Source organism: Wallemia ichthyophaga (genome assembly GCF_000400465.1).
Source record: "Wallemia ichthyophaga EXF-994 unplaced genomic scaffold scaffold16, whole genome shotgun sequence".
Lineage (NCBI taxonomy): Eukaryota > Fungi > Basidiomycota > Wallemiomycetes > Wallemiales > Wallemiaceae > Wallemia > Wallemia ichthyophaga.
In genome coordinates this window covers 1-21,232 of record NW_008806289.1, presented here as the reverse complement: position 1 = coordinate 21,232, position 21,232 = coordinate 1, and the positions used below count along the sequence as shown (strand labels likewise).

The window sequence follows — 21,232 nt, the reverse complement described above, 5'->3', positions numbered from 1 at the left end:
GTCGGCGTTGAAGAGACACTGTCATGAGCGTATCAATAGTAACTGGCGCATCCCGCGGCATTGGGCTTGAGATTACCCGCTCTCTCCTCGCCAACAACAGCGCTGTCGTTACCATATCCCGTAGCGTGTCTGACGAGTTGCGTGGTCTGCAATCACTCCAACTAGATATAATTCAAGGTGACGTCGCTGATAGAGACATTTCCAAGCTGGCTGTAGACACCGCCATCGCCAAGCACGGTAAACTGGATTGTGTTATCCTCAACCACGGTATACTCTCGCCCGTGGGGAGGATAGCTGATGTGGATGTAGCTGAGGTGACGCAAAACATGAACATCAACTTTGTCTCCCTCTTGCACACCATCCAGCTCGCTCTGCCCCATTTACGTGATTCTAGGGGTAAAATTCTCATGGTCAGTTCGGGCGCAGCTACTGGGGCATACGCTGCGTGGGGTGCCTACAATGCTAGCAAGGCGGCTATGAACACTCTCGCCAAAACACTCGCTGGGGAGGAGAAGGGTGTTGTTTCGCTGGCAATCAGGCCCGGTGTGGTGGATACAGGTATGCAGGAGGATATCAGAAGAGTTGGAAAAACACATATGCCGCCAGAGATGCACAGCAAGTTCGTCGAGTTGCACTCCCAAGGAAAACTCGTCAAGCCACAGGACACAGCCAGGGTGTATGCCAATCTCGCTATTAGCAGCGTCAATGAGAATCTCTCGAATCTCTCTGGCCAATTCCTCAGCTGGGACGGTGAGGAGCTTAAAGACTACAGGTAAATATACTCGCTTTTGTACTACTTGTTCTGCCTACGTCATGTCATCGAATTTGCACACCGATAACACCAAATTGAAGCACACCTTTGAGAATTACAAATTGCGTTTAAACGAGAGTGTCACCAGCACAGCATACAACCTTCCAAACGACTTGGTGATCGATAAGATTGACACGCAGCTCGGATACAAGGAGTTCGCCAAGAGAGTGGCACTCAATGATCTCTTTGTCAACCAGCACAGGGATCTGCAGATGCTCTTCTTTGCGAGGTGTTCGAGTGAGCTGGTTGCGTTTACTGTGGATATCACAGACGACATCACGCACAGCACGCACAGCACGCACGATGAAAACGCAACGACGCAACAGCAACAGCAAAATCAGCCTCGCACTCCCAGCCCACACTACACCCCCCTCCTCGCTTTCCCGCCGCTCCTCAACGCCGACAAAGCCTTCGACACGCCATCAGCAGCCAGTCTGAACAGCACACAGTGGGCCCTGTCAGATGGCAGCGGTAGGCTTTTCGTGTGTGGCGGCGCTGGAAATGCCGAGCGCGCGAAGGAGCTTCTCTACAACGGCAATCTCTCACCCTTCTTCATACACCTCTACGTACCCTCACTGAACACACTCGTTATCTCCACAACTCTCACGTTGGACAGCGACGATGTCACCAAAAAGACCCAGTTCGACTTGTTGGCTGTAGACCTCGCCAGTGCGTCTGAGACACTCAATGATGGCGTGCTGTGGAGACTGCGTACGCTTGACTACCCCTGCCTAGTGGATTACGTCGACGGAGAGTGGGTTGTAGGCTCCGCGTCTGGTTTCTGCGGCGTAGAGAAAGACGGCAGTATCGAGGGTGTAGCTGGGGCCGCAGACGGGGCAACTGACGCGGAACAGACACAAAAGGGAGAACAGGCAAATCAGAGACACCCACCTGCCCAATATGGATGGTCGCAGGATGACGATACAGTGACAGTTTCAGTGAAACTCGACCACATAGGCGAAAAAAACAGCTACGCCCCCGTCATACACACCAATCAGATCAAGTTACCCTCCCTAAACCCAGAATTTGTGCCACTGTACGCAGACGTGGATCCAGAAGAAAGTACGTGGACGCTCAACAGGCAGCTCTCGTTGCTCGAGGTAGATCTTTCCAAGAAGAGCCAAAGTCACGTGCGCTGGGTAGATCTCTTTGACCAGTCGTTCACGCCGCCATTCGGGACAGTAGATGAGACGCGCTCCAAGGAGGACCTAGAAGAAGCTCTGCAGAGTATGGAGAAATACACACAGGAAGGCCTTGTTGATGGCACACAAGAGCCCCAGCTACGTCCTGGCGGTCTCAATGACATACCTTCGCTAGCAAAGGGCGAGATGGATGATTCCGTTGACAGCAGTGTTGGGAAAACAATGGTGATGGCTAGATTCAGAGACGTGAGTGAGCTGACAGCGTACCCTGCACACCAATTACTTTCCACCCCGCTCCCCTCATACCCTTCTCCACACCCATCAATCGTCATCTCTCACGATGTTTCGCTCTCGGGCACACTCTTCGACCTTGGCACACTCTCACATCTCGATACATTTGCGGCTCTCCCCTTTGTCATGGCGTCGAAGCGTGATCTCCGCTTCGCGTACCATCTCTCAAATTCTCTCGTTGTTGTCTTTGAAGGCGGGAAAATTGAGGGTGCGGGGAATGCATACATATACTACCAGTGCGAGGGTGATGGAGTGAGTGCCGCGCAGTCTGTCGTCCAGATCGGGGGTCATCAAAAAGGAGCATTGCTCGGCGTGTCTTACTTCCACAGCAAACACCTCCTAGTCGCTCTTTGCGAGAATTGTCTTGTTATATTGTCTAATCTTATTTGAGTGCTTGAGTGAGTTTATGTATGAATTGAATGAATTGTATGATTTGTGTACATCAGCGTTAGTGAATTGTATTACAACCTTCTCAACGCACCAGCTACATCACTCTCACTGAATCCCACCTCCCCAAGTCCTTTCAAACTGCTGGTCGCAATCGCATCTGTATCTTCTAGCGGTATGTTGTAGTCGTGCAATGTTCTCCTCAGGCCCAGCTCCCCCACCAACTGATCAATCTGCGCATCTAGATCGCCCTTCCTGCTTGTGATTTCAGCAGCTTCTTTCAATCTGCTTTGCACCTCCCCATCCTTGCAATGCGTTTGGTAGAGGCGCACTACACTGCTCAAAGTCATACAGCTCGTTATGCCATGTGGGACACCGTAGCTAGATCCTATCTTGCGACCTAGGGTGTGCGAAGGTCCGAATGGACGCAAATCCTCCACCGCCATACTGTCAGGAAAGAGAGACATATAAGACACCAGCTGAAGTTTTTGACGGATGTGAATGTCTTCACCGCCCTCCTTCGACAGTGGCAGGAGTGTGAAAAGATCTTTGATTGCTATCAACGCCATTCTGCGTAAGTGATAAGACGCATTAGGTCTGTGAGAGTGTTGGTGATCCACTGTCTTTCTGTTATGTTACTCACCTATACAAAGTCTCAACGGCGTGATCTAACGCTCTGATACCGCTACTAAGCCACAGCTGCTCTGGTGTGTGCATTGTCAACTCTGCATCCAAGATGATAGCTTTTGGCGGCATATACTCTGATGCTAAACCTGTCTTATGACCTTCTTCGGAAGTGTAGCCTGCGTACTAGGCTGTTGGTTAGACAGTATACCCTCACATTCCTCACACATACCATTGTATACTCAGACGCAGAAAGTGTCGTCGGAATAGCTACACTCTCCAAACCCCTCTTATCCTCCCTGTCAGTTTTGTAAAAGTGCACAATCGACTTGGCGGCGTCAATACTGCTTCCACCTCCTATCGCAATAAGTGTGTCGATCTCCTTTTCGCGAACTATCGACAAGACCTTGTTGATGTCTTGGATCGGAGAATGCTCGCGCATTGAGCTGAAGTGCTCCACTACACCATCTCCAAGCATATCTTTTACACGCGTTGGTATATCTGTCTTGTTAATGCTCTTTCCACAGATTATCATGCAGCGCTTGCCGTCGATCAATGAAAGCACTTTCGGAAGCTGTGTGAGGCTGTTCGGACCATAGATCAGCTTCCTTAATTGAGAATATGAGTATGATCCGCTTAATGATCCGCTTAATGACCCGCTTAATGACATGTTGGGCGCTGCTTATCAAGCAATACCGATGACGTATAGCACTCGCAACTCCAAATTATTTTAAAATAGAGTTAACATTCGTATCATATAACACAAGACGATGCGAATTGTTATAAAACTATCAACAATAAACTTGATTTTACAGTAGATATTCGCTTTGATTCGAATGCAAACGCGAATACTGAAAAATTAGGACAATTCCCGAAAACAAAACAAGAGTACAATACAATCACTCCTCCTCTACCGTGATACCTAAACCCTCTCTGCGTCTAGCTGAGTAAGACCTCTCCAACGGCAGCCCCTCATCTTCTTCATCTAGCTGGCTCAGCCCATTCGGCGGGTCATTGGTCATATTAGCAGGGAGTGTGCTCGTGAGTGACTCAATAAGCTCCATTGTTTTCTGCATGTAGAATCCACTTGGATCAATAGAGTGTAAAAACCTTATAATCTCCTTAGATAGCACCAAGTCACTTTCTATCAAGGCTTTATGAAGGAGCTTGAATGCATCATCAGTTCCTTCGAGTTGCTCCAAGTGATGCAGTACTAGTAAATAGCTGCTGGCTGTTTTGAGCTGATGCGTTTTTAAGCACTTCTCAAATAGCTCCCTAGGCGCGCCGACAACATCGAATAGATACCTCCATCGACTCATCTCTGTCTTTCTCGCACATCCAACTACGACTTGCAATGCGCACTCCCAGTGATCTAAAAACTCTACTACCAGTGGTAGCAGGACGGTAGATTGCACATCGTCAGCTTCTTCTTCCAGAACTGAGTGCAGCAAGATTTCAAGCGTGTGAGGGAAGTAGATTAAGTCACTATAGTTGTTGGCAAACTGCACCGCTTCTTTCAACAACCCTCTAGTGAGATAGAAGCGAATAGTGTGATGCAAGAAGAGATGGGTCTGTTTTGTATTAGGTTATTACAGATGATGCAATTATCACTCACATTTGTGTGTATTCTATATATCACAAAGGGTAAATTACTCCTCAAGCTAGCTTCATGATCAACTCCAATTAAGATCCCCTTATCCATCAACACAGACAGAGGGTAGAAGTCCAACTCAATGCGAACGCTCTCCTTTACAATTTGGACTGTTGAGCTTGAGTTGATCCTAGTCTTTTCTCGCTCAGATTGTGTGAGTGTGAGTGCATCCAACCACAATCTAATACCACCTCCATCAACACCCCAGAGACTATTTTCTAAAGCACCGATACCATTCAAATGAGTCCAGTAATACTCGATGCCATCGGAAAGCACCTGCATATCATACTTGACTTGATCCTGCGCTATCTATTATGCCTTGTTAGTATTATGCTTCCTTTTCACACCAAATCAACTCACTCTTCGCGGTCTCAGCAAGACAAGTTTACCATCAATGAGGAAAATGATTGTCGCAATTGTGAGGTCGTCTACTGGATTGCCCAGCTTTCGCTGTGATGGCGGTATCATCCAAGACATTCCCCTGACTCTAGTCGGATTGCTCACCAGACCCTGAAAGCTAATGATGTTTGCAAGTGTAAGCGCCACTGTATCTTGAGTGGGCGTGATGAGGAAATGATGAATGGTATTATCTGCCGTATAAACAAGCAGAGCATTTTCGAATAGTGAGGTCACAAGAATACGCGAAGGTATGTTTTCCGTGTGCAGCAGTAACCTGCTAGACAGCTCTTGATCTCTAGAGTATAGCCGCAGCTGATAAGTGTTAGTATTGGTTACTACACTCGCAATCAGTATGTGATTAAACCACACCATTCCACCAGATACGCTGAAGCTTTGCCCATCAACCTCACTACTAAACAATTTCCAATTTTGTGATTTCGTGGAATAGTGTGCAAGACCCTTCTGTCCAGCAACGGCGATAAACTTGCCATCTGAGCTGATTGATGAGTACTTTATTGGAGATTGTGAACCTAAATAAGCAAGTGGTATCTTGATTGACTCCCATACGTCAGATTCCGGATTAATGACTGATAGATCAGACTGATCCGCACCTCTGTAAACGAGCAGCTTGTCACTCATTTGTAAAAATGCGTAGCGTGTGTTATCCGGAGAATGTTGAGTTGTCACTGCTGATTTGGCGAAAGGTATTATAAAAATCTGATGTGAATAATCAGAGTGTTTGGATAAGAGGTATAACTCGAGAGACTGTGCACCCCAGCATATGTTTGATGATCCCCAAATGTGTCTATCTTGGAATTTATGCGTGCGCTGAGATGAGTTTGGTATAAATGATAGCATGTCGTCTGAAGTGGGTACGAGAACGCGACCATAGACAGATATAATGCTCCAAGCCTTTTCATAAGCCACAGCTAGAGCATAACCATCATGTGTCCAACTCAACTGTTTTACACAGCCTACCGAGGGCTTTTCGGGAAATTTATGAGATTGAACAGGTGATTGTTTGTTAGGACGTAACGAGTAATTTACAACTTTTCCATCAATGAATCCGATTGAAATAAGTGAGAATTGTTCATTGAATGATGATACTGTAGCGTGGTTTGGTGGAGAGTGAAGACAGTGACCCCGCCATTCGCCGTCAAATTGAGCATTGTATGCATGGCCATCCTGGCTGATAAAGACAAAAGAGTTGAAATGAGATGAGAAGCTGGAATAAGTGATTGGTGAAGAATTTCTCAACCAACTCAAGTCGCGATAGGGATACTCATTGACGCCCTGATCAATAGAGATAGTTTTGAGATAGTTTTTGGTGGCAACGACGATATCATTGTATGCCATTTGAAATGAGACAATATCATCGACAATCTTATAACATTTGTGAAAACGCAATTGATGTTCTTTGATAAGTGGGTGAAGTTTAAAGGTATTTACCAAGCTCATCTGGTTAACGTACTTGTAGACGCTGTTGCTGGTGACGTATAGCTTATACACCAAAAGATAGCCCGCGTCAGTCGCAACGACGATGATATGACTATCGATAGAAAACTCGAAGCTAGCATTATAACCCCATCTATCAATTTCCTTGTCGTCTCTAATGAATTTGGCGAGTATTGTCTTGTTCTGCGTACAGGACAGAATGAGTGAAGTGGGGGAAATGCTAAGCAGGTATCTATCATTTGCGCGTAATTGTAGAATATTTTCATTCAAATTTAAATTATTTGAGGTATTACTGATGAAGTACATGCTCAAGCAGTCTAACATCCATGTCGGATGAGTTTTTGATTTTGGATGAACTGCTCAGCTACACCAGGGAGCTAAATAAGCAGAATAAGCAGTCAGCGCAGAGTACGCAGATCACTCATAATTCTCAACCAGCTCCCTCTGTTGCCGGCAAGTCCAAGAACCCGGGCCCGAAAGGCGTCAAGAAGAAGCCGTGGTCTTTGGAGGAGACTTATTGGCTCGAGCACTACCTCCAGCTCTACTACACCACCCTCAAGGGCCAGCCGCCTTGGGCGTACATCAGGAATAGACATGGGAAGAATGGCACTGTTGACCAAACATTAGCCAAGCGCAGCCATATCGACCTTCAGGATAAAGCCAGGATTATGTCCGGTAAGCTCTGGAGGGAAGGCAAGGATATTCCCGAATGGCTCATCGCTGCGAAGCCACCAAAGCGTATTCTCGATAAAATGCGTCCGACTCGCGGTGAATGGCCTAAAAGACAGTCAGACAGCGCAAACAGTTCATTATCTCAACAGGAATCATCCTCTCATCACGCATCCCCTCAGACTTCCACTCCCCAATCTCCTGCTCCCCCAATTGCATTCACATCCGATGCAAATGTTTTCTCGCAAGGCTCTTTCACTACTGACACTTTTAATCACTAAATTACAATCTGCATCATCATACAAGTATATCATTCTTCTTGAACTTTTCGGGTCTCAGATACTTTTCAGTAACTGTCTTCATTGGCCCTTGAGCATTTGTAGCATAATATATCAACCATAAGTTATAAGCAGCTTCATTCAAGTACTGTGACTTGTCCTTCTTCAGCACAATCTCGTAATGCTTGGTTGCTATTCCCAGCAATCCCAACTGATGAAAGAATCTCCCGTAGTTAAACTCCACTTCGTCAAAGTCCGCCTCATCACATGCTAATCTCAATTGCCTGTATCTGCTGAGAAACGCTGCCGCTTGTGCTATCAGGTGGTGTCGGTTATCTGCCTGTCTCTGGAATGCTCTGTACAGGTACGCGCATGTGAGCGATAAGCAAATAACGTAATCATTCGGTTCCATTTCGTAGGCCCGCAGAAGATAGTAAATACTTGTCTGCGCCGACTTTGCAGCTAACATAACCTGTCCATAGAATGCTAAATAGTAAGGATTCTGTTCTGTTGGTAACGGTAAATCCCACTCTTGGCGGCGCTGACGAGCTTCATTCGCCTCAGCATCAACGTCACCAGGTTCAGTTGCATTGGCTAGCCTGTGTTTCTTGTTGCTAATTTTGAAGCCTGTACCCGTTGCCATAACATCATACATTTTCACCTCTCTGAGTAAGAACTTCTGTAAATTCACATCGGTAAATCCATTCAAACCATGAGCATTTCTGCCGAGATAGCAACTCAGTATTCTGAGACCCTCCATTGTAAACTGCTCATCGAAAATTATTTGTCTTGACACGTCTATTACCGTCTCCACATCATTAGCCATCGACGCACAAGCCAACCTGCAAAACTTGAGCGCGTTTTGGCGTTCAGCCACTTGAAGCGCATTTGATGCACTCATATGCTTGAGTACCTCACTCGCCTCTTTGTAGTTGGAGTATTTCGTGCTAATCAAAGCAAACTTGAGCGTTAGATTTACCCAATCGTCAAAGTGTATATGACGGAAATGCTGAACGTCATTTTCCTGAACAGTTGGGACGTGTTGTTGATCTACAAGCGCCCTCTCTAGTCTTGTCGCAAACGCTCGTGCATGCTCATCAAGCTGTCTTTGAGCATTCACCTCCTTTGGTTTACGACCACTTCCTGATATCTTCTCTGGAGCAATCACACCTCTGAATTTTTGTGACTTGTTCTTAGGGAATAGCTGCATAGTCTGTCTGTACGCATCCAAAACCTCTCTGGCTGCATCAAGCCAACTCTCAACAATATCGCGATTGTGTAGGTCAAACTTTTCGTTGAGCTCATCCATTTTGTCCCAATTATTTCTCATCTCCTTCTCACGCTCTTCCTCTACTCTCACTGCCATCTCTTTCATCGTCCTACGGTCTTCTCCGTCAAGCTTCTTTAACGTTGGCGTCCGTTTAAAATAATTTTCCATCAAAAGGGATGCTTTGTTGTTTGGTGTACCCATTTCTTCAGCAGCTTGACTTCTTCGAGAGGTGCTTGACTTGGACTTCTCTTTGCTTCTGTATAAAACTTTCGAAATGGTTGCTAGAGCCTTTTCTCTCTTCCCCAATGCTTCATAAGTTTCTGCAAGCTGCATCGTGACATCCATATTATCTGGTTCGAGTGTACAGACTGGAGAGTGGATTAGATGGATATACTCTTAATAATCCGTGCTTGCTATGCTTACCATGTTCAAAGATCTGCTCAGCCAAGTCAAGATTGTCCAGTGCTTTATGACATATTGCCAAATTTCTGTATACAGGTGCACTACATGTCTACGAGGAATGTCAGTATAAGAGTGCATTCGAATATACGTGCTTCCTACACTCTCATTATCTTCCATTATCTTAAAAATCTCCAGTGCATCTGCATACATTTCGTGCTTAATGTATGAATTCCCAATTTCACCGTATAGTGCAACATTGGACTCCAAATCAAGTTTGAGTATATAATCAAAATGATGCTAGAGTATGACTTCAGATTACTCCCACAAATGCTAATATTTCCCACCTTTGCTTCTTCTTTTTGTCCTTTCTCTAATCTAGCTTGACCGAGAGAAACACGCATATCGCTGTCGAGCTCGAAAACGCCCATTCCAAATTCAATACGATGATCACCAGTGCGTTCAAACCTCTGCTCATCGTACTCCCTGTCATCGGAAAGAAGATCCCAGAAGCTATCTTGCGAGCGACCTTGAAGCCACCTTGTCGAGTGCTTGATAACGTCGATAGCCTCGTCGTATTCTTTCAACATGAGCTTGGCGGATACTAAGTACTTGAAGTGATTGATATTCAAGCCTGTCTCTCCTGGCTCAGGGTCGGGGAAGTTATCTTGATAATATTTCCAAGCTCCGGATAGCAACTTATTAGTCTCCTTGTAATTACCAAGTTCCAACAACATCGGAGCCAATTCCATCAGAACATTTGGATCAAAGGTGAAGAATTTGAGAATATTCTTAAAGCCATTGCTTGCTTGGTGATAAATTCCAAGCTGCCTGTAGAGAACAGATCTATCCCAAATTGCGTCAAAGTCATATTTATTGTGCCTTACAGCCTGTGTTAGGCAGTAAACAGCTTGTTGAATTGCACCTTGTGCTCTAGAATCTGCTGCCAGCTCCTTCCAGACCTCACCATCGCATGGTGGAATCAACGCAGCGATGACCCTCAAACGTAGCGCGCTGTCGTCATCTTTCATATCTGATTTGATAGATGCAGCTAGAACCCAGGCTGATTTGGCTTCCGGGCACTCCACAAGGACTTGTTCGATTTTCTTTAAAGCGTCTGGGAACTCTTCCAAGACATAATGCATGTTAGCCTGACCGATCAGATCGCGAATTTCAGGTGGTAGAACTTGACTGCGGTCTCTAAGTTTTTTTCTGCGCCTTCCAACACCAGACGCGCCTCTAAGCTCATCGCGGATATCTGAAAAGTCCATCATCTCTTCCTCGATAGACTTTTCCCACTGTTGAGTTGCAGAGCTACCAGTGGAAACATTCTCGGTATATTTAAGAGCATTTACGAGCTTACTGTGTCGTGTTAAATGCGATTACCGCTCTTAGAAAGTGACGCACTCGAAATCCTCTCCTTCTGGCTCATCAGCGGCGTCAGCGACATTTATTGATGAAGGTTGCTTTGATGTGTTTTCTTCCTCTTCGCTTTCACTATTTTCGGCGCCTTCTTGATTGTACTCTGATCCTGATGAATCTGATTCTATTCTCAAGCCAGGATCGCCATCGACGTCGCTTTCTGATTCGCTGGTTGATTCCTCGCTATCCTCTTCATCCAGGTATTGATTCTCGAAAATATCTGCGTTTACGCTTGGCGCGTCTTCGAAGGCCATCTTGACTGTTAGGATAACACATGTGACGAAAGTCTCTATAAATGCATTTACTTAAATTACTTTATTTTTTCAATGTACGCTGCTTCTCAGCCTCAGCGACAATCTTGCGCTCAACAAACATTCCCTTGCGTTCACGCACTCCATCGACATACTTCTTTGCAACATTTTCACGTTCAGCGAGTGTACCCAGATCCTCCAACTCTTCCTCCGTAGAAGGCACCCAAAATGGGTCTATGTCAAACACCTCAAACCCAGCAAAAATTAGCTGCGGGGATGCAGCACCTGATGTACGCTTCCTTATCTCATCAGCGAAACCGAACGACTCAACGACTGGCATTAGTGATTTCACAGTGAAGAAAGTAGTGCCCTCCTTCATCTCTTCTGCTACTATCCTTCCTCGCCTTCTCGAAACAACTCCATACACTTTTCCTAGTACTTCTGTCGACGCTTGGATGTCACACGAGTACTCAGCTAGCATGAGTCTAGGTGACCAGTCAAGCATGCTGTTGCGGACTGCGTCTCTTGACGCTGAAAGGAGTGATCCTGTTATCTGCGATGTGTTGGCTGTTTCTTTTATTAGCGAGGTTGTACAATGAGATTAAACTTACCTTCTAGTGCCTCTCTGTCATCTATGCTGACTTTCTCTATAAAGTAGGCCATTCCAAACATAGGCTCAGCGCATAAAGGTCCTTGGTTGGTTGCAATTTGAAAACCATTCTCAAGACCCTCATCAATCATCTTCTGCCACCTGTCATTTACTTGCGTCTTGTTTCGAAGACTTCTGTTTGTACACCTGTCGACGAGAATATTGGCACCGACACGCTTTGGTCCGAACGCAACGATGTTGCTAACTACATTCTTCCAATCGTATCCACAGTCACCAAATAGCTTCTCAAGTTCCTCCCACAAAACACTAGCCGGTTTGTACGCATCTTGAGCTTCAAGACTTGATGTGTTATCTTCAATTGCAATCTCATCGTCGTCTTGTTTCCTGTCGAGAGACACTCCCAACATCTTTTGGATTGATATTTGATTAGCGGCGAGAAAACCTGTTATAGTCTTTGGCAGTGGTGCTGATCGCAATGTAAATGAAACGGCGTTGTTTTGTGAAGTGCCATGGATTGTACCTCTAGCTGCATCTTTTGTTTTTGGAGGTGGCATCTCTTGACCCTTCACAGCTGTCTCCCTGAATGGTACAATTGGTTTTGAAGATGTTATCTCACATTTTGCAAACCTCTCGCGAAGATCTTTCAAGCATCGCTCCAAGTGCAATTCGCCGGCGGTTAAAATAACATGCTCACCAGTCTCCTGTTGCAATACCTCAACACATGGGTCGGATTGATTGAGGAGCTTCATTCCGTTAACAAGCTTACCCATATCTGAAGCAGATGCTGGTTCGAGCGCTACTCTGACAATCGGAGCATTTTGATTTACGACACTTGCAAGGTTAATAAAGCAGTCTTCGTTGTCAGGGGAGATTAATGTGGCATTACGCAAGACAACGCCATCCAATCCACCAATCGCAAATACGTTTCCTGCAGGAACTTCTGAAACTGGAACAAGATCCCTACCCATCATCATGTAAAGGCTCTTTATTTGAACTTCTTGCTTGTTTTTTGTGTTGTGAGGGTCTGATGGAGGTAAATCTGGGTTGTACTTGGGTAGAAGACAGGTGAGGGTGTTGCTGACTCGCATTGTTCCACTATAAATACGAGCAAAGCCTATCATAGCCTCTTCAATAACTTCTTCTTCTTCTACCTGTCTTTCAGCATCCTGTGCTGCTTTTTCTTCCTGACGCTGGGCAGCTTCGTCGAGTGAAACTTCTTCAGCACCTGCCATACCCGTTGCACCCAAAGCAGCTGTAACAGCTGCAGCCTTCTCTCTAGACTCTCTACCGCGTTCACGCATCTCTTCAGCAGTAAGACCTCTGCGTCTGTTTTCAGGAAGATCGCTAGCTGGGATAGCAAACATTTTACTGACGTAGGAGATTACAGGGGCATTCTCAGAAGCACTTGTAAAGATTGACTTTTCAACATCATTTTGAGGCACTGGTGAAGGGCGAGGTTCAAGTGGGCGAAGCATCTTGGGAAGACGCAGCGACTGAGCTTGTGAAGGAGGTGCAATAACATCTACAACCGCGGAGAAGGTGGCAGATGCAAGTGGTAACCAAGCAGTGAAAACAGCAAACAGTAATGTCTTTGTATCTCTCGTCTTGAGCTCACGTGGATGAACACGTATGCTCAAGGCATTGACTATTTTGTTAACCTTATCCATGTCGTGATTCAGGTGGATGGCGTCGTAAGCAGCCCAAATGTTATCCAAAACAAACTGGACAAACAGTGGCTTTAATGGGCGTGTACCAGCTGACTTTTTGCCAATAATACGCTTAGTTTTTGGATCAAAGTAGAAATCGCCCCAGAGGCACTTCTTGAGGACGTCCTCGTTGCAACCTAATTTGCTAGCATAAATTTGCGCAAATTTTGAGACCCTGAAAGCCCAACCATCAGCTGCCGAGGCAAAGAGCACATTACCTTTCTCTGGAGAGAAGTAGAGGTCTTCATCGTCGCGCTCCTCGAACGCGTCTCTTTGCTGGTCAGACATTTCGCGCCACCTGTAGTCATCAGCGAGCTTATCGGAAGCAAAGAAAGAGCCAATGACGGCATTTACGCCTTCGATGAGTTGAACGAGGTGGTGATAAGCCTCGGAAGGCGCCAGCTTGAGCTCAGTGATGATACGATCCATTTTGTTGATGACGAGAATAGGGCGTAATTTATCTGCATACGCCTGCTGCAAGACGGAGATTGTCTGGGTGCAGACGCCCTCGACGACATCGACCATGATGAGAACACCGTCGCACAATCTCGCGGCTGTGGAAACCTCGGAAGAGAAATCGACGTGACCGGGAGTGTCGATCATGTTGATCATGTAATCTTCAGCCTTTGCGTGACCGTCTTCACCTTGGCGGAGGAGCTTAAAACCCAAGCTGACTGCAGATGATTCCATAGTGATACCGCGCTGCTGCTCGTCTTCTCTGCTATCGAGAAACCGCAGCTTGCCAGCCATTCTGGAGGAAATGATGTTGTTCGCTGCAAGCAGGCTATCTGCGTACGCTGTCTGTAGATTGATAAGAGATGGCCATAAACGGCATAAAATCAAGTACCTTTCCATGATCGACGTGGCCGGCGATGCACAGATTACGCACGTTCCTGGTGCTGTCCTTATCTCCGAACGATTTGCTCATGGGCGTTGTGGAAAGAGGAATATGATGTCAGTCGAAGGTCTTGTTGGTGAACATCCATGACGCTCGTTCGATTAGCGTGGGTAGTTGGCAAAATAATTACAAAATTCTCACTTTATTAGAATCTGCGTATCCGGTGTATACGCCTGCTTCCTCCTCTGGGCTCTGGTGCAGGAGAAGCGTGAGTATTGTGCTGGCAGCGTTGCGTGTCTAATAGCGAGCAGTTACAACAACAGAATACACTTCGAGCACCGGCGGAAATGTATTCTTCAGATCCTCTCTTTTCCTTAATACAGCTCAGTCCCTCGCTTCTGCTGTCGCTGCATTCTTATACCTCAATCTGCGTAAACCCTCTCAACAGCCTTTGAAAGACCTTTTGGCGCTCTCAGGAAGCAATACTGGTAATCTACTTACTGGTATCGCCCGTGTTGCGGTTCTCCAGGCTGTTGCCCAAGTTCTCGGTTTCAGTTCCCTCAAGCACATCAGCTATCCAACAATGGTGCTCGCTAAATCCTGTAAACTGGTTCCTGTGCGTTCGAGGACGTGTATATCACCCCCACTAACTCACCCAGGTCATGCTGATGAATGTGTTGATTTACAGGAAAAAATTCGCTCCTTACAAATACGCGGTGGTGTTGCTTGTCACCACCGGTATTAGCATGTTTACCCTTCTTAAAAGGTCGAGCAAAGCTTCCTCACAAACAGACAGCTCGTTTGGTCTAACCCTCTTACTCGCAAATCTCATCATTGATGGGCTGGTCAATAGCAGTCAAGACGCTATATTCCACCATCACTCCATCAATGGAACTCAAATGATGTTCTGGATGAATCTCGCTTCCAGCACTGTTACTTCAACTGCTATGATAGTTGGTATACCCGCTATACCCCTCCTCGGAAAATCAGAGATCACTGCACCAGAAATCTACTCGGCTATTGAATTTGTTAAAAGTCACCCGGAAGTACTCACCGACATTGCATTATACGCCGGATGCGGTGCTCTCGGACAGCTCTTTATATTCGAGACACTGCAGCACTTTGGATCATTAGCATTAGTCACCATCACTCTCACAAGAAAGCTGTTTACGATGCTTTTGAGTGTTTTTATTTATGGACACGAGCTTGCACCAGGTCAATGGGCAGGCGCAGCTACTGTCTTTGCCGGTATATCTGTCGAAGCAGGCGTGAAGCGTAAAGAAGTACTAGACAAGAAGGTCATTGAAGAAAAGAAGAGAGCCGAGGTGAAATCACTTTAATTGTAATTTATTAATGCATATATCTGAGGTATATTGAGTGGTGGGTATTCGATTAGTCTTCTATTTTGACTACTTGTGTTTCTGTTGCAATGATAGCATCCTTGAGTGTTCCTGCATTGATAAGCTCTAGATACTTCAGTCTTGGTAGAGATATAAGCCTATTCGCAGGAATGTCTTGCTTGAGGTTTTTGATACTAAGATATTCAAGCTCTTTATGGTCTGCAATAAAGTTTTGCACTGCTCCGATATCCAAAAATGTCTTTGTAAAGTGCATAGAAAGGGTTTTGAGACTGCAAGATATTGGCAGTAAATTTGGGAATGTGTTGACAAGATGCAAATTTTGAAGACCTGTTGTGTGGCGTAAAATAACCTCATCCGGGTCAAAGTAGTCCGATTTGCTGGGTGTTTCAACAAACACATCAAGGCTTGTAGTTGGTGGTGGTCTGAACTTGAAGCCGCGACTCTTCATCGCACTGTCGTAACCTTTGAGTGAGATGGAGTACAATGAGCCACTTCCACCATGTATGACATCTAAATATCCTGTCATGCTCTCTTCGGAGTCGTTTGTAATCCATTCAACGCGTTTGATGCCAGTCTTGGCCCTAGAATGTATCAAAGTGAGCCAATCGAGAAATGATTGAGAGGGTGAGCTAGGCTTGTGTATTCTGTTGACTACGACACTATCCCAGGGCTGATGCATTTCGAGCAGCATCAGCCTCCAATTCCTGCTAAGCAGCGATAGTTTCTGAGCCGACGCGTAATCTACCGAGCTTGAATAGACAACAATCACCTCCCAAAGCTCAAACGGCAAAACTCCCAAGGGATCTTTAAAATCAATTCCAGTGCTCATCGAAGTTCGTCATTGAAATGCACGCGTCGATACGCGCCATCACGTCGAAATGTCAGATTCAGAAAGCGAGGCAGGTGAAATTGATCTCAGGGAGCTCTACAGAGATCCTATTATATCGAGAATATCTGCAGTTGGCGGCGTCGAGGCTATCAAACTCCAAGATGGCTCCATATCCCAAGAGTACAAACTGGGTGATGAATGCTTGGGTGGGCGATTAGGCTGGGCAGCGTATTCACCCTTACCCTCTCATCAGGCTGTTTGAAGGATTTGAAGAAGTTCTGGCGCAAAGACGACGACGATCCAAATCGTACAGTCGCCAGAATTCTACACGAATCAGGCGTATTCACCAACGACCTCCTTAAGATTCTAGCACTCTCTGTTAGCAGAGGCAACTCCGGTGATCGTATCGCCCTCGCTGCAACAGACCTCATTTCGTGTTTGACATGGCCAATCTCAATCGAAGAGGAATTCAAGGAGCTTGTCGATCGCGAAGAGGAACACAAAGTTATCAACTTTGAATACACGTCTTTTATACAGGCTCAACAAGCGTATAAGCTGGCTATTGTCAAGTCCAAGACAGTACAGCACCTCCTCGAGCTACTCCTTCCGCGCTTAGCAAAATCAAGACTGTAAGGTTGATTTCTTTTGGTCTATACGTTTTCTAACAAAATCCTAGTGAGCGCACTGAGCGTGATGATCAGGTCGTCGCTCTCATTTTGCACACATTCCGCAACATTCTCGCAATTAAAGACACTGATGCTCATCCAGGCGTTCAATCGGAGCTCATCGATCAAATGCACTCCTTCGAGATTCTCTCTCTTTTTAATACGCTTGCGTCATCTTCAGATCAGCGTGAGCTTATCGCGTACAATGTTGTTGTTCTTGAGATTTTTCACTTTCTCTTCAGAGGTATAAGAGCAGACGAGCTCACGCTCGATCCAGTAAAGGTGGGGTATGTGCTACTAAGCAAACAAATCTAATTTCTTTCCAGGCTTCCTCCGCTGGTCTCTCTAATCTGCTCGATATTGAAAACAAGCAAAAGAGGCTCAATAATCGAAGCAACACTTCAAGACATAGTCGATTTGGCACCACTGTCAGTGTTTTATCTGGTGACAATCGCTTCGTACAGTCAAGACAATCCGCCATCACCCCATCTGGTGGTGAACAAAGTATGGATATTGGAAAGAAGAAGGTTTTTAAAAGATCCAAAGATCAAGTCAGTTAGACGGTTTCTTTTTGTTTCCCATTAAACGCCGCTGCAGGACAATTCTGGCGAAACCCTCCTCAATGCCAGCGCACGAAAGCATCTCAAGGAGCTAGCCGAGCTTTTCTTGAAAACGTCTTACGATAGTAAGGATAAAAGAATTTCGATTACTTTATCTAACTCGAACCAGCCTTCTTCACTACACTCCTTAAAGACTTTCGAATGGAAAGACCTAAGGTCAGGGAGACCGATAAGGCTAGGTGGTTCTCTTTGTCTGCCTTTTTCCTTGAGTATTTCAACACCAAGTGGCGCTCAACGGATGCTAGCAAGTTGCCTGCGGTAGAGGCCGAAAATACCTTTGGTTACGTTGGATGTATGATCGATCCAACTACCGTTGGGTACGTATCTGCTCGTATGGCAATTACTATAGATGACAAGGTGTGTGGTGTTTCCTTTAACTACCTTGTTAATACAATCTAGCCGCCATCGTGGAAGGAACTTCATTGCGCCATCAACTGTCTCATTCAAATCGTAAGAAATAGTCTTCGTGATGAGCTTCTCTAATTTCAATTAAAGCTTTCACTTGTTGACGAGATGATCAGTTGCACTCAAGCGCCTGCGGTGGTCGAAGTGGCAGAGGTTCTCCAAGACAAGCTGTACTACAGCGGAGACGTGATGGATGTGATAGTCATGCTGATGGGAAGGTATAAGGACCAGAGCGTTCAGTGAGTCTACTTTTCATGGTGAAACTGTCTGACAAGTCTAGATTCCTTGAGTCAATCGTTCATTTGGCTTACGTATTTTTGCGCATGTTGGAGAATTTTAGTAAAAGTAAAGCTTACATGTTTGTGCGAAAGCGCAAGTCATCAAAGCGTCGCAATGGCGATAGTAAGTTGTCGTCTCAAAAAGGGCACAGCTAATTAAGCACTCCAGTCAATGAGCCAACGATGCAAACAACTGCTGAAGACGATGCTGAGGCTAACCGTGAAACACTTTCAGCAGCTGAGCATAAATTTGTCTTCTCGTCATACGAACGCAGATTCGCCTCGGAGAATATCGTTAAAACATGCCTTACTTACCTTGAGCGCCACTTGGAGTTCCACAGTACAAGTCAGCTCAAGCACGTTGTCAACCTTCTTTATAGACAGGCAGTAAGAGCACAAGGGGAAGAGTTATTTTACAAAGTGAGTCAGACATTAGCTTATAGATTTCGCTAAAAGGCTAAAAAAGGTGTCTACACTTAACATCTTTAGAAATGTTCAAGACCAAGTCGTCAAGTCGGCTGTGAACTATCATTCAGGGCCCTACAAAGATTTAATGAAGCTGATTGAGTTTATTCTCAGAAAGTTTTTTAAATCAGCTGCTGAGAATCCTATGATCTTTGTTGAGGCACTATTCCCGATGCGGTCTCATAGCAGGAAAAATGCCGCTATCGAAGCTGAAGACGTCAAGGAGACTGGTCTATCTGATGACAATGAAAATAGACCTGTTAGTGGTAAAATCCTGATCAACACGTCTAACGTTCTCTATAGAAATCCGACGCGGACTTCCCTGACGGTGCTCATGTGTCAGAGCACAAGAAGAAACGCCCACGCGCACACAGAAGGAGACGTGATGATGAGGAGCAGCGTGAAGTCACAGTACGTCAAGAGCAAGCTCAATCTTATCTCTCAGCTAAGTTTATTGAGGATAGTGATGAAGGTAGGTGCGCTAGAGCTGCTCAACGTTATTTAACATATTGTAGATGAGGAGTCGTTGCAAGATTTTTATAGGAAGGAGGAGTCATTGCGTGCGCATGCTAAGAACGCTGCAGCAACTGCAGAGGTACCTCAAGATTCGCTTTCATTGGTTGCCAAAAGAAGAAAGGCTAAAGAAGCTGAACAGGTAGAGCCGTCCCAGGGACCTGTCATTCAAAATTCGGTGGACGATAATCTTCAATCGCAGGAGCTGTTTAGCCAGTCGGTTATGGACGTTGCTGGAGACGAGGATGAGGATGATACCAGTACTCAGGCCAAAAGCTTGTCGAAACGTAGAAGGGTCATAGATTCTGACGATGAATAGAAGCATTCCATCATTGTATGCACGCATTGTATTATATTCATAAATGACCATAGCTTTTTAAATATAATTGAAGATTTTTGCGAAAAGAGCAAATAGTCCGATAAAGGCGCCTGCAATGCAATTAAAGAAAAGCAATGTTATGATAGCATAAAATTGAATGCTCAGCCCTCTAAGAAGTGTTTTGATGTGATACCATCTACTCTCGCTACTGCAGTCCTCAGTCACCATTTGATTGATGCACTCTACTATACCTGCAGACGGTAACGGTGTTTCAACACAAGTAACGAAGCGTTTCGCATTATGCCCCTTATCCAAACTTCTGTCCTGTACTTGCAGACGTCGTCTAACAGTTGTGATAGGGAAAATTAAAGCACTACTGAGTATATCCCATAGCATAACACAGGACATATACGTTATAGGATTACTTTCTATAGTGATACTCAGCAGTCTATCCACTAAGAGTGAACCGCAGATAGTGAGCAGGTTCTGTAATGCCGATTCTAATACAGCGGGGAAGAGAAGATTGGGGTGTGTCCACATTGCCAGCCATCCACCCTCGTCGTGCGAGATCTTGCACAATGCATCAACAGGTCCGCTGTAGGCGCGTCGAGACACACCAGCTGATGTCACTGACGTGGATTGGACGATTATCCGCGTACGCACTAAGCTAAGAGGCGAGACTGCAACGTCAGTAATTATATTTGATATTGGCGCAACAGGAAAGGATTTGAAGAAGATGCTTGATAATCCCGAACTGAAGAGGGGTTGGACATATTCACCTAATTCTTGCAATAGCCACGATGTAAAAGTACCTGAGTATGTTAGCTTGATTATCGTTTCACAGGTCTACAAACCTTTCCACAAACCCGAAAGTCCCTCAGGAGACCTTCTCACATTGCGAAACATTTGAAATAAGCCACCATCAATTTGGAGGCGGACGAGGTATGAGGAGCGTCGGATGAGATCTTCATCTTTGTGCTTTGGTCTTAGTTTTCTAGATTTTAGTTCTGTCTTTGAGTTTATTTCGTTATCTTGGCAAACTGAGTTAATTACGTGCTGTAGTACGTAAATAAAAGAAAAGAAGCAAAATTGCAATTTACATCTTTTTCCTCCTCCTCATGTTCCTTTAACTTTTCTCCTTGTTCAAGGCTCGGTCTATAATTGCCCATCTTGTCTGTGCTATTATGCTGTACCTGGAGGAGGATTGTGATTACTACGAAAGGCATGGTCACACATAAATGGACGAAATCAACCAAAGGTACCCAAAGATATGCCCAATTTTTAATAGGCTCGAAATAGGGAATTGGAAAGTTGTCTGAGTTTTCATTTGTTCCAGAAGTGTCGCTAGATATTACGCTGGAGTTCCATGTATTAGTGTCCGTTTCGTTAAATTGAAAAGATTCCATTCTGAGATGATGGTCCTCGATAAAGGCTGTTTATACCGGAGCACGACCCCTTCGATGATACAAATACCAAAAATTTAACCCAAAGCCGATAATATCAATTCAAAATGCTATTGAAATTATCATCCTTTGTCAGCATTTTCGTGTACAATGTTAAGGTTTGGGCTTGTC

The 21,232-nt window shown here is 45.3% G+C and overlaps 11 protein-coding genes across 11 annotated transcripts; 5 read left to right on the top strand and 6 right to left on the bottom strand.

Moving 5' to 3' along the window:
• Positions 1 to 23: 23 nt before the first annotated feature.
• Positions 24 to 776, top strand: J056_001484 (uncharacterized protein; the record flags this gene model as incomplete). Its single annotated transcript, XM_009271112.1, has 1 exon — positions 24 to 776. One exon carries the CDS (start codon positions 24 to 26, stop codon positions 774 to 776), a length of 753 nt encoding a protein of 250 aa, XP_009269387.1.
• A 37-nt stretch (positions 777 to 813) lies between these two features.
• On the top strand, positions 814 to 2,634 carry J056_001483 (NudC domain-containing protein 1; the record flags this gene model as incomplete). Its single annotated transcript, XM_009271111.1, has 1 exon — positions 814 to 2,634. The coding sequence occupies one exon, from the start codon at positions 814 to 816 to the stop codon at positions 2,632 to 2,634; it is 1,821 nt and encodes a 606-aa protein (XP_009269386.1).
• A 71-nt stretch (positions 2,635 to 2,705) lies between these two features.
• On the bottom strand, positions 2,706 to 3,925 carry J056_001482 (Alcohol dehydrogenase 4; the record flags this gene model as incomplete). The annotated part of the gene is made up of 3 exons (XM_009271110.1): positions 2,706 to 3,228; positions 3,275 to 3,441; positions 3,488 to 3,925. The coding sequence occupies 3 exons, from the start codon at positions 3,923 to 3,925 to the stop codon at positions 2,706 to 2,708; spliced, it is 1,128 nt and encodes a 375-aa protein (XP_009269385.1).
• Positions 3,926 to 4,154: 229 nt separating this feature from the next.
• J056_001481 (Protein RIC1-like protein) lies at positions 4,155 to 6,661 on the bottom strand (the record flags this gene model as incomplete). Its single annotated transcript, XM_009271109.1, has 3 exons — positions 4,155 to 4,826; positions 4,871 to 5,215; positions 5,267 to 6,661. 3 exons carry the CDS (start codon positions 6,659 to 6,661, stop codon positions 4,155 to 4,157), a joined length of 2,412 nt encoding a protein of 803 aa, XP_009269384.1.
• A 425-nt stretch (positions 6,662 to 7,086) lies between these two features.
• J056_001480 (uncharacterized protein) lies at positions 7,087 to 7,710 on the top strand (the record flags this gene model as incomplete). Its single annotated transcript, XM_009271108.1, has 1 exon — positions 7,087 to 7,710. The coding sequence occupies one exon, from the start codon at positions 7,087 to 7,089 to the stop codon at positions 7,708 to 7,710; it is 624 nt and encodes a 207-aa protein (XP_009269383.1).
• Positions 7,711 to 7,775: 65 nt separating this feature from the next.
• On the bottom strand, positions 7,776 to 11,052 carry J056_001479 (Transcription factor tau subunit sfc4; the record flags this gene model as incomplete). The annotated part of the gene is made up of 6 exons (XM_009271107.1): positions 7,776 to 7,797; positions 7,857 to 9,345; positions 9,401 to 9,488; positions 9,539 to 9,676; positions 9,724 to 10,738; positions 10,784 to 11,052. The coding sequence occupies 6 exons, from the start codon at positions 11,050 to 11,052 to the stop codon at positions 7,776 to 7,778; spliced, it is 3,021 nt and encodes a 1,006-aa protein (XP_009269382.1).
• A 61-nt stretch (positions 11,053 to 11,113) lies between these two features.
• Positions 11,114 to 14,293, bottom strand: J056_001478 (Ribosome assembly protein 1; the record flags this gene model as incomplete). The annotated part of the gene is made up of 3 exons (XM_009271106.1): positions 11,114 to 11,616; positions 11,661 to 14,166; positions 14,213 to 14,293. 3 exons carry the CDS (start codon positions 14,291 to 14,293, stop codon positions 11,114 to 11,116), a joined length of 3,090 nt encoding a protein of 1,029 aa, XP_009269381.1.
• A 56-nt stretch (positions 14,294 to 14,349) lies between these two features.
• On the top strand, positions 14,350 to 15,543 carry J056_001477 (UDP-galactose transporter-like protein 1; the record flags this gene model as incomplete). The annotated part of the gene is made up of 4 exons (XM_009271105.1): positions 14,350 to 14,369; positions 14,413 to 14,471; positions 14,515 to 14,819; positions 14,863 to 15,543. The coding sequence occupies 4 exons, from the start codon at positions 14,350 to 14,352 to the stop codon at positions 15,541 to 15,543; spliced, it is 1,065 nt and encodes a 354-aa protein (XP_009269380.1).
• A 52-nt stretch (positions 15,544 to 15,595) lies between these two features.
• On the bottom strand, positions 15,596 to 16,393 carry J056_001476 (uncharacterized protein; the record flags this gene model as incomplete). The annotated part of the gene is made up of 1 exon (XM_009271104.1): positions 15,596 to 16,393. One exon carries the CDS (start codon positions 16,391 to 16,393, stop codon positions 15,596 to 15,598), a length of 798 nt encoding a protein of 265 aa, XP_009269379.1.
• A 49-nt stretch (positions 16,394 to 16,442) lies between these two features.
• Positions 16,443 to 19,658, top strand: J056_001475 (Topoisomerase 1-associated factor 1; the record flags this gene model as incomplete). The annotated part of the gene is made up of 13 exons (XM_009271103.1): positions 16,443 to 16,599; positions 16,647 to 17,022; positions 17,070 to 17,340; positions 17,385 to 17,609; positions 17,656 to 17,743; positions 17,788 to 18,035; positions 18,078 to 18,128; positions 18,174 to 18,322; positions 18,364 to 18,485; positions 18,531 to 18,781; positions 18,828 to 19,085; positions 19,130 to 19,298; positions 19,342 to 19,658. 13 exons carry the CDS (start codon positions 16,443 to 16,445, stop codon positions 19,656 to 19,658), a joined length of 2,682 nt encoding a protein of 893 aa, XP_009269378.1.
• A 57-nt stretch (positions 19,659 to 19,715) lies between these two features.
• J056_001474 (uncharacterized protein) lies at positions 19,716 to 20,884 on the bottom strand (the record flags this gene model as incomplete). The annotated part of the gene is made up of 3 exons (XM_009271102.1): positions 19,716 to 20,470; positions 20,513 to 20,714; positions 20,759 to 20,884. The coding sequence occupies 3 exons, from the start codon at positions 20,882 to 20,884 to the stop codon at positions 19,716 to 19,718; spliced, it is 1,083 nt and encodes a 360-aa protein (XP_009269377.1).
• Positions 20,885 to 21,232: the final 348 nt, after the last annotated feature.